Source organism: Loxodonta africana, chromosome 10 (assembly GCF_030014295.1).
Source record: "Loxodonta africana isolate mLoxAfr1 chromosome 10, mLoxAfr1.hap2, whole genome shotgun sequence".
NCBI lineage: Eukaryota > Metazoa > Chordata > Mammalia > Proboscidea > Elephantidae > Loxodonta > Loxodonta africana.
The window spans coordinates 42,793,028-42,804,980 of record NC_087351.1 but is presented as its reverse complement, the minus strand read 5'-3'; the positions used below and the strand labels follow the sequence as shown (position 1 = coordinate 42,804,980).

Below are 11,953 nucleotides of genomic sequence, written 5' to 3'. Positions count from 1 at the left end.
ACAAAGCACCTACAGTCAAGTTCATAGGCTTGGCAAAAGCAGCTTTAGTTCTTCATTTATTTCTCTGAGTATTTGCCTCCTCATATTGTCCTCACCATTTTGCCAGCTGTTTGATGCTTTTTAGATTTTAATATATGTTTCATCCAGCAATTTTAGTTTTTTTTTAAATTACTGGTAATGTAAAGTCCAGAACTTTTATTTTCGTCTCATTGTTTTCTGTGTAGTGGCCTCCCAAAATTTCCTGTAGAATCTCTGGAATTCAGGTAAACTGGACTGCTTATAGCTAATGTCTCTTGTCTTTTTAAAACACAAATGGGGTAATGCCTTAAAATACTATAAATTCTTAAAATGTTTAATGAGTTTTTTTTTTTTCCCTCCTTGAGGTAGATGTTTAGTTACATTTGATGTAAGAATTTTTCAGGCTTTAATTATTGGTACTATGGAATTTTGGGGTCCCTAAGTGGTGCAAATGTTACTGTGCTTGGCTGCTGATTGAAAGGTTGGAGGTTCTCGTCCACCCAGTGGTACGACTAGAAGAAAGGCCTGGCAGTCTACTAAAAAATCAGCCATTGAAAAACCCTATGGAGCACAGTTCTACTCTGACACACATGGGGTTGCCATAAGTCAGAGCTGACTCACTGGCAACTACTTTCCTAATGAGACTTTAGTACCCTGGTTACACTTTTTGTCTGTATTGAAATGTATTAAAATTTTTGTTTCCTAAAGAAAATCTGAACTCCAACCCCAAATTCCTTCTTTCAACCCATATTCAGGTGGAGGTGGGAGGTTTTCTGTTCTACGACTGTGTTCTTTTTAGGCTTTTCATTTTCCAGGCATATAGTTTTCCTTTTAACTGGCTACATAGGATAGATGTGTTCTACATCACTAAAAAAAAAGACCAAAAAACCAAAAAACCAAACCCAGTGCTGTTGAGTTGATTCCGACTCATAGCGGCCCTCTAGGACAGAGTAGAACTGCCCCATAGAGTTTCCAAGGAGCGCCTGGCAGATTCAAACTGCCGACCCTTTGGTTAGCAGCCGTAGCACTTAACCACTATGCCACCAGGGTTTCCCTCTACATCACTTACAGATACTTTAAATTTTATCCCAGGATTAAGTCAGATTAGCAGAGCACTCTCAAACTAGATTTTTCTTGACCTGTGCTTTGGTAGGTTGGCATTGGCTCACGGAGGGTGAGGCTGAAAGAAACAGTCCTGTGAATCACTGTTGATGTACCTGTTGTTAGCATGTTGTCTATAACAGTACAGATCCTTCTTGAAGGCGCTCATTAGGAGGAAAAGCTCCCTGGCCTGCATAATCAATCGGAATGGTTTTTTCTTTGGAGAAATTGGCTTGCTTTTACCTATTTTCTAGAACTTTATGGTATAAATGCTTTGTATCTGTCCATCCCAGATCTTGTTAGTGTGTGACTGTGACCACTGTATTAAGGAGGGATTTTACATAGGTGTGCCAGGGGAAGGGGGGACATTAAAGTGGCTCTAAAATCCACCTTAAAATCTAGAGAAACCTGGGAAATTAACAAACAATAAGGAGGTGGCCATGCAGTATTGATTAAAATGCATACAGGTAGGTGATCTGTGAACCAGTCGAGTCACCTATGTATTTCTATTCTTAACTTTTCACCAGTTTCAATCATAACCTATTGTTATTATATTGCTATTTCAGCATTATATTCAGATAGAAATTTCCTTCTTTCCAAAGTACTTTCTTACCCTGTTGTCAAACATAACAGGAGAGAAAATGTACAATTTAAGAAATTAATTTCTGAAATGCTTTATTCTTTTAATCAGTATACATTATATTAAGTATAGAATTTCCTGAAAAATTATCAAATAACTAAGTTTCACTGTTAGGACATTATTATGGAGAAGGAAACATCTGGCTCTTTTTACACTTATCCAAGTTCCAAGTAGATTATTCTCATATTTAGGTTCTTCTGTATTATTTCTGTCCAAGTTGGGACAACTAAAACAAAACAAAAAAATACAATCATTCATGTAACTTTTTTTTTGAAATCACAAAATCAGCTTATACACTCAAACACTGGGAACATTTTCCTCATGGTCAGCTTATACATTCAAACACTGTAAACATTTTCATCATGGTGGAACCGAGGTTTCCTATTCTATTTACTGGTTTCTATCATTATTCTAAAAAAAAAAAAAAAAAATTTTTTTTTTTTTTAGAATAATGATAAAAGTTTATTTAACGATCACTAGCTCAAAATCTTTTTATTTTTTAGCTCAAATGTTTAACATTCGTAGGTATTTTGAAACTAAACAGTAATAAACATTGCCATAGCAAAGAAATGTATAAACATCACAGGTGAAAGATACTAAGTCATGAAAACAAAAACCCTGGGAATAAGGTAATTGTTAAAAAGCATAAAGATTGGAAAGAAAGATGTAAAACCATTTCTATTTGTGGATGATATAAGTGTTTACGTAGTGAATCTTAAGGAATCTACAAAACTACTAGACTTAATAAGTGAATTTAGCTAGGTACAAAGATATAAGATTAATATACAAAAATCAATTGTGTTCTTTCTAATTAAAAAAAAAAAAAAAACAAAACCCATTGCTGTAGAGTCGATTCCGACTCATAGTACCCTATAGGACACAGGAGAACTGACCCATAGGGTTTCCAAGGAGCGGCTGGTGGATTTCAACTGTCAACCTTTTGGTTAGCAGCCATAGCCCTTAACCACTATGCCACCAGGATTTCCATATATCTAATAGCAAACTGAAAAATGAAATTAAAAACATTTTAATAATTATGTAAAAATCATAAAATGCTTAAGAATAAAATATTAAAGTACAAAGACCTCTATACTGAAAACTACTATCAAGGATTCTGAAAGGTCTGAGATTGTACCCTGCTTGCTGCAGTTTCATGGGTGCTGGCATAGGACAAGAAACTCCTGGGTCAGGGACACAGGGCTTTGTTACACACAGCAATGGCAGTTACACCAATTCCCTGAGTCCCAGTTCCCATAGGGCAAGATGAAGAGGGCCAGGTGTTGCCTGCACACATAGTGGGATGAATTACAGGAAAAAAATTCTGAGCTTAGAGAACTCAAATTTTTTTATAATAGGCAGTATGCCTGTCTAATCGTTGCCTTTTGCTCTCTTCTAAGGCTGCTTGTGATGTAAACATTCTCAAAAAGACAGTCTAGAACAAAGGCAGTCAGTGCCTAAGCTTGCAAGATGTACAGAAACACAAGATGATGGAAAATTGTCTCCCCCAAAATACAAAACACTGTTGAGAGAAATTAAAGATCTAAATAAATGAAGATATATACCATGTTCACGTACAATTTCAATTTTCCCCAATTGAGCTATACATTTCCTGCAATCCCAACATTAATCTCACTAGACTTTTTTTTGGATAAAAATTAGCCAAGATGATTGTAAAATTTCTGTGGAAATATAAAGGACCTACATACCACACTGTTCAATAAAGCAGTTCCTAATGACATATGGCCGTCTTAAAATGAAGCTAAAAATTCAGTGCCTCAGTCCTACAGTCATGTTTCAAGTGCTCAAAATCCGTACGTGGATAAATAGCTACCGCACTGAACAGTGCAGACATAAACCATTCCATCATCACACAAAGTTGTACTAAACAGTACTAACCTGGACTAGCCAAACAAATCTTGAAAAAGTTGACAAAGCTGAAGAACTTATACTACCTGACTTCAAGACTTAGACTGTATAGGTTTATACATTGTATAGCTTTATAGTGGCACTGGCAAAAGCATGACAAATCAATGGGACATAAAAGAGTTTTGAAATAGATTCACACTTATATTGTAATTTGGTTTTCAACATCACCACCAAAGCCATCCAATGGGGAAAAGAAAGTCTTTTAAATTAATGGTGCTGGAATAACAGGGTATCTGGATATTCATAATAGGATATCTGGATATTCACAGGAGAAGTAAATGAACCTTGACTCCCATTTCAAAGGATACTAAAAAATCAGCTGGATACCAGACCTAAACATAAAAGCTCAATCAACAAAGGTGTTTAGAAGAAAACTTCTCAATCAAAAGACATCATTAAAAAATAAACATATAATCCACAGACTTGGAGAAAATTTCTGCAAAACACGTATCTGACAGAGGGGTGGTATTCAGGATGTATAAAGAACTTCTTATAAACTACGCAATAAAAGAAATGGGCAAAAGATTTGTACAGACATGTCAAAAAAGAAGAAATACAAATGGCCAATTAGTGCATTAGAAAGGGTTTAGCATCATTTAAGTAAATGCAAATTAAAACCAGGATGAGATACCATCAGGCATCTACTAGTATGGCTAAAATTGAAAAGATTAATAGGGGTTTAGGTTACTCAAGTATACATATACATCTGGCAAAACTCAGGGAATGTAAACTTAAGATTTGTATATTTTATTGTTGTAAATTTACATCCAAGGGGGGAAAAAAAACCTGAACAAATAATGAACTCTATGATATTCATGCTGAAATATTAAGGGAGAAATACACTGATGTCTGTGATTTACTCTGAAGTTAATAAAGTTGGATTGATAGATTGATTGAAGGATGGATAAATGGAAAGGTAATTTGTAAAGTACAGTTAAATGTTAACGGGGAATGTACAAATGTTCACTAAAAATCCTCTTCAACTTTTCTGTATATTTGAAATTATAATAAAATGTTGGGGGGAAAGCAAATAAAAAAAAAATCATCTTAATAAGAACATAATGCAAAGTATCAGGACAGAATGCAGTATTCCTTGAAAAACGACTCTAACCCAGAGAAAAACTAAGTACAAATATCACTGGGTCACTAAATTACAAGGTTAAAGATAAAAGAACCCCATAATAGGTGTAAGGAAGTGGTACAAGAGAACGAATGGTCAAAACACTAAAAACAAGGACAGGCTGCAGCTGTGATTTTATGGCAGCCAAGGCAAAGGTGAGTGGACATTACTGGGCAGGCTCCTGGGCATCCCAGTTCGTCAAAACTGAAGAAAGTGAGGGCCAGTATAATTGAGAACATTAGCAGAACAAAACTAAAAGAATAGGTAGACTCTTTGTATGCCCCTCAGCTGCTGCTTTCATTAATTTTCAGGGTAAATGTAATACCACTGTTACCAGCTAAACACTTACCATTCCAAGAAAGTTGCTTAATTTCTCAGCCCCAGTTTGTGACATGCTTGGCAAAGATATACATGTAGACAGTAGATAAGGAAATGCTGAATTGAATTTTAACTAATGGAGTAAAATACTTTCATTTTAACTTTTCTGAAATTACCTTTTTCTGGAGGTTTAGGACATGATGTTATTCTTAAGAGTTTTCTTTACAGTTGTACAGGAAAAATATCGACAGCAACGTGAAGTACATCAAGAGAAACAAACTAAAAAAGGTACACTTCACCTGTTTTATGAACTGTGTAGCATTAAAAAGCTCACTGCAGCCATATAAAACATGTTTGCCTTGTTTCCCCTGTAAATCAGAGACAGAATTCAGAGACAAGTAATATTTTCAATATTCCCAAGAAGGTGCATTATACATAACAGGAATTTTTTGTTATTCACACAAAAAAATTTTTTTGGTGGGTGGGGAGTGGCTACTGGATTTTCAGTGTACATATGTCTATCCTAATTGCATGTCATAAAGGGGAGTAAAGTAGTGACATGGGCATAGGATTTTTTTTTTTTTAATAGCACACTCCATGGTGCTATTTCCTATTACACTAAAGGTAGAAATTATAGTAAAGAAGGGAAAGAAAGCATAGGAAAACATCAGGGGTGCAGCTCCTGGTTTCCCATCTCAGTCCACAGGACATGCTTCATCTTCTGATCCTGAACCACCAAGATCTATACAAGATACTGCAGCCTCAGGGGAGTCTAGTTATCCAATGAGGGGTCTTTTATATCCCTCTGGTCACACAGCCAAAACCAGCTCCATGACCGAGTCCTATAGCAGAAACCAAGAGGATAAAACAGAAACCAGGTGCAAACTAGCAATCTGCACATTTTCTATGCACAACACTGGTAAGCTAGTACAAGCTCTTCCCTGCTGTACCATGCCTCTTCCTTTATTAAAGCCTTATGCGAGTCCACCTTCTTCAGGCTCGAAGTCCTTGAAAGTATCTGACTGTATAACTGCTGCAGTTCATTTGCCTTCCGTTTACTGTACTTTAAACATAATTCAGCTGTTCTGATGATCCAAGATCGTTAACTTCAGTGATGTTTATAGAAACTAGTAAGTACCAGGAGACTGCCCCTACATTTTTATGGTGCATCATTCAATGTTAAAATAGTAGTTGTAATTTATTAAATTCTGAATGCCATAATGCTCATTAATGTAAAGTGGAAAAACAAGGATTACAAAATGTCATTCTAACAGCTAATTCTGCTGCCCCTACATTTTAAATGACCTCTTTGCTCTTCAAGCTACACTTTTTCCTTCACTATCAGTTTACTTAGCTGTCTGTCATTCCTGTCAGCTTGAATAGCACCCCACGTTTAACAAGCTACACCTCTAATGCTCCCATTTCTGAAAAAAGACATGCTAAGTTTGCGAGAAGTATGTTGTTGCTTTAAGTAAACAGAATAGGAATAAAGTATGTATTTTTCAGGTAAATGAGTTCTATAAATCATTTCATCGTGGAGACTTTTTTGGAAGAGGAGCTTATCTAATGTCTCTAAGTGTTTAAGTAAAAGCTAGATAACTGCAAAGTACATTCCAATAATATGTTATTTTCCAGATCAGGTGCAATTTTAGGTCAGAAATGACTGATCGGAGTAGGAAAAACAATGAACATGTGGGCATTTCCCTAGATGCAGAATTTTTTTTTAACTGCTTCTTACAAAAGAGGCTGGTTATATATAAGAACCAGGACAGCCACCAGAGAAGGCTAATATTCTAAAGACATAGAGCCACTGTGACACATCACATGATAGAAGAATAAAAAGGCCAAAATATACCTTTATGTAGTCAACAAGATTTTGATACTCAATGTAGTTGCCTCCTCCTACCACAAAAACAATTGCCTAAAAATTCAAATGGTAAAAACAAAAAAGGAAGGTTGAATCAGACAGTTAGATTGAAACAGTACTTTTACCTTTCATACAGGTCCCTATGAGTTGGAACTGACTCAACAGCAATGCATTGGGTTTTTAGTCTTGCCTGTTCTACATATGAGGTAGTAAGATACTAGCTAGTAAAAGGTGCCTGGTGCTACTTCAATTAAGAAATCTGTTTGCAAAAGAAGTCTATAATTTTTAATTTCTAACATCTACTCAGTGGTAAGGAACCCCTGGTGACATAGTGGTTAAGGGCTACAGCTGCTAACTAAAACGTCGGCAGTTCAAATCCACCAGGCGCTCCCTGGAAACCCTATGGGGCAGTTCTACTCTGTCCTATGGGGTCGCTATGAGTCGGAATCGACTCGACGGCAGTGGGTTTTTTACTGGGTGGTAAAAGGAGCTCTGGTGGTGCAGTGATTAAAGCGTTCAGCTGCCAACAGGAAGGTCTCGTCGGTCAGAATCCATCAGCCTCTCTGTAGGAGAAAGAGGTGTGGCAGTCTACTTCCATAAAGATTTATAGCCTTGGAAATCCTACGGGGCAGTTCTACTCTGTCTTATAGTATTGCTGTGAGTCAAAATCAACTCACTGGCAGCGGGTTTGGTTTTTGGTATTGAGCTATAAAGAGTAATTACATTCTTTGATTAATAGCAAATCCGAACGGCTTTCTCAAAAGGGCATTTCTGATTCGAGTTATTTTGAAGGCAGGAAAAATAGAAATCTAGCAATAATATAATTTCCAATGTATGTTATTTACTGTATTAATTTTCACTGAGAAATGTCTTTGCATTTCAAATGAAAACGAGTCATGATAACTTCAAAGGTATTTGGAATCCAATTTTACAAAGAGGTCTCATACATATAAAGCTCTTCCATTATATGGATACACCACACTTTGTTTATACATTTGTCAGTAGAGGGGCATTTGGGTTGTTTCCACCTTTTGGCTATTATGAATAATACTGCTATAAAAATTCATAAATAAGAGTTTGTGGACATATGTTTCATTACCCTTAGGTATATACCTAAGTGGAACTGCTGGGTCATATGGTAAAGTCATTAACACTCTGATATATGCAGATGACACAACCTTGCTTGCTGAAAGTGACGAGAACTTGAAGCACTTACTGATGAAGATCAAAAGACCACAGCCTTCAGTATGGGTTATACCTCAACATAAAGAAAACAAAAATCCTCACAACTGGACCAAAAAGCAACATCATGATAAAGGGAGAAAATATTGAAGTTGTCAAGGATTTCATTTTACTTGGATCCACAATCAACACCCATGGAAACAGGAGTCAAGAAATCGAAGGATATATATTGTATTGGGCAGATCTGCTGCAAAAGACCTCTTTCAAGTGTTAAAAAGCAAAGATGTCACTTTGAGAAATAAGGTGGGCCTGACCTAAGCCATGTTATTTTCAATCACTTCATATGCATGTGAAAGCTAGTCTATGAGTAAGGAAGACTGAAGAAGAATTGATGCCTTTGAATTATGGTACTGGTGAATACTGAATATACCATGGACTGCCAGAAGAATGAGCAAATCTGTCTTGGAAGAAGCACAGCCAGAAAGCTCCTTAGAAGCGAGGATGGGGAGACTTCATCTTACACACTTTGGACATGTTATCAGGAGGACCAGTCCCTGGAGAAGGGTATCATGCTTGGTAAGGTAGAGGGTCAGCGAAAAAGGGGAAGACCCTCAACGAGATGGACTGACATGGTGGCTGCAACAATGGGCTCAAAACATAGCCATGATTGCGAGGATGGTGCAGGACAGGGTCACTATAAGTTGGAACTGACTTGAAGGCACCTAACAATATCCTAGTGTGTGTGAAGCAGTGTCTCATTATGGTTTTGATTTGCATATCCTTGATGACAAATATGTTGAGCATCTTTTCATGTGCTTATTGGCCATTTGTCTTCCTTTGAGAAATGTCTATTTAAATCTTTTGCCCATTTTTAAATTGGGTTGTAACAGCTCTTATAAATTCTAGGTTCAAGTCCCTTATCAGATAGATGGATGATCTACAAATATTCCATTTATGGGTTGTCTTTTGACTCTCTTGATAGCATCTTTTGATGCATAGAAGTTTTACATTTTGATCAACTCTAGTTCATCTATTTTTTTCTTTTTTTTTACTTATACTTTTGGTGTCTTATCTAAGAAACCACTGCCAAATCCAAGGTCGTGAAGATTTCTACCTACGTTTTTTCTAAGGGTTTTATAGTTTTAGCTCTTACATTTAGGTCTTTGGTACATATTGAGTTAATATTTGTGTATGATGTAGGGTAGGGGTCCAAATCTATTCTTGTAAGCCTAAGTAATTTTATAAATCAGGAAAATACAGTTGCTAAGAATAATTTTTTGAAAAGAATCTTGGATGCATTCAAGATTCATCAAGGACCTTGACAAATTCAAGATTACCAAATACTAATTATAAAAAATTAATTATAAAAAAACCATGATTCATCAAGGACCTTGACAAATTCAAGATTACCAAATACTAATTATAAAAAATTAATTATAAAAAAACCATGTTTAAGCAAAAATATTCCTAAAGACTGCTTGGTCATCTTTTCTTCTTTCCTTTCTAGAGACAGAATTTCCAGATGGTACTTACCTCTTGGAATGGATTTTTGTTCCTTGGCACTGAGCTGTAACAAAGAAAAAATGCACTGAAAATTTCACCCATGGCTTTTCTTATGGATAGAACAGGTATGGGAAATACAAACACATAGACTTGTATTAGATAGGTATTTACAATTCTGCCTCCTTTACCTTCTTAGGAGGATGGATCCTTTTGTTTTGCTGAGCAAGGTAGTAAACTCGATGCAGAGGAAGAAGCTACAAGAGTTAGATGTTTTAGTGTCTAAAAGGGAATGGAGTTACCTATTGACTTTAAAATAAAATTCTAGAAGACAGAGAAGGATAGGGAAAGATGGAGCCGCAGCTCCCATTAGAAGTAGAACTCTGGGTATAGACGAGTTCAGAATAATACATGTATGGGAAGGATAACATCAACTTAGGAAGGGAAAGGGGAAACGAGAAGAGGGATTTGCATTTTGCTGTAGCTTGTTATTTAATATGTATCTATCATTTTATATTGATATTACATGTTATACATAATAAACATAATATGTAATATACATACTTAAAAAAAACCTCCTCAGCATCCGAGAAATATTTCCAATAAAGGCATTTTTCAAAGCTTTTGCAAGTCAGATTTATATTTATTTTGAGTGCTAGGATAGGCTGTACAGCGTGACTTACAAGGACAACTTAGATTTTTCCTCACAAGTAATTTTTGAAAATCTCAACCAAGAGGAGAGAGCTATTGTAACCTCCCTTAATTATTCATAAGCTGATTACATAGTTTTATCACCTTTTCCTCATTTCTGTGGCCTGTCTGCTTATTTCATATAAAAGGCTTTCGAAGCCCAACTGATTAAAATACCTCATTAGCATTTAACACCCCTCTAGAATGCTTTAAGTTCCTGTAAAAGTAGACATGGAACGAGGAAAGGTGAGACTTAAAAAATAGTATGGTATTACTAGTTATTAATAACTACGATTTAATTGTGATATTATAGCTCAGGAGAAGGCTGAGTTTGTTACAAATGAAACTCCAAGCTCATTTGTTGTCAATACTAATGTTCCTCATTATCATACATAAACTACATATACGATTCAAAGAGTTTTTAAGTTACCAAGAAGCAAAATATATTTATTTGTTAGTTATATGTAAACACAAGGAAGGAAGAAAGTGTAAGCTGGAGAATATCAATATAGGACAAGATAAGAGTTGTTATATTACATAAGAAGAAAAGAGTAGAAGCAAGGAAGAGGAAAACCTAGGAGATTAAATTAACCAAAAGCTTTGCTGACATCTATATTCTTTTTAAATAGCTTTATTGAGATAACGCATATACCACAAAATTCACTGTTTTAACAGAGTCGTACTACCATCACCACTGCATTTTCAAAGCATTTTTATCACCCCGCAAAGAAACCCTGTACTCATCAGCAGTCTCTCCCTATCCCTCCCTTCTGTAATTTATTCTTGCCAGTTTCCTGCCAGTGCAGCTGCTGTTCCAACTTTGGTAGTATTTCTGGTAAGTTCAGAAAAGAGGATAATCTTGTTATATTACTAAAAAACAACCTAATAATCAACTGTCTAGTGGTTGGATGCTTGGTCCTGACTACATACAATGATGTGAAAGCTTGGAATCGAGCAAAGACAAAGTTCTAAAGATTCTAAACATAACGTATAGACAGGAAACCAGCTGTATCCAAGTTTTAGTGCTAGAAACAATCATTCAAGAAGTTTTTTGTTGTAAGCTATTTTTCTGTATCACTATTAATTAAATCTTGAGAAATAATATGCATGATAACGTTAACAAAGAACACCTTACCATACCATGTTTGTCATTAAATACAGAAATTATAGAATGTTTCAATGCTATAAACTGTTGTTTACAGTAATGGTTCCCAGGGTCTTAGATTTTATGGACCAGTTAAAATAAAAAAAACCAGTCCAACAGAAAGCTCTCTCATCTTTTCATTTGGTCAATAAGAATATTCAAGTAAAAATATACATATTATTCAATCCCTCTACCTCCCACTTAGTTTGTAATACATTATTTCCCCCGTCTGAGAGAGATAAACATAATATTTATAGATAAATAATAAACCTAAAGGTATTTTTGCATTTCTGTACCTACTTGGAAGGACAAATACCAAAATGTTAAGTATAATTACCACAGTTTTCTATATAATTTGAATTTTTAATAATGAGCAGTTACTGTTTTATACTAAAAACAAATTATTTTCATTCCTGGGTTTGGGGAGAGAAACCCATAGCAGATTAC

The 11,953-nt window shown here is 35.5% G+C and overlaps 1 protein-coding gene across 4 annotated transcripts in view; it reads right to left on the bottom strand.

Moving 5' to 3' along the window:
* Positions 1 to 293: 293 nt before the first annotated feature.
* SCFD1 (sec1 family domain containing 1) overlaps positions 294 to 11,953 on the bottom strand; it is a 90,148-nt gene continuing 78,488 nt past the window's right edge. For 3 of the 4 annotated variants that reach the window (XM_003408670.4, XM_064292372.1, XM_023546071.2), the window contains 4 exons: positions 9,706 to 9,739; positions 6,979 to 7,044; positions 5,423 to 5,491; positions 294 to 1,985 (listed from right to left, as the gene is read on the bottom strand). In XM_003408670.4, coding sequence (XP_003408718.2) covers positions 1,962 to 1,985; positions 5,423 to 5,491; positions 6,979 to 7,044; positions 9,706 to 9,739 — 193 coding nt within the window. In that variant the 3' untranslated portion in view covers positions 294 to 1,961. The remainder of the gene's footprint in view (positions 1,986 to 5,422; positions 5,492 to 6,978; positions 7,045 to 9,705; positions 9,740 to 11,953) is intronic. The other variant, XM_010588565.3, reaches the window with a different exon arrangement.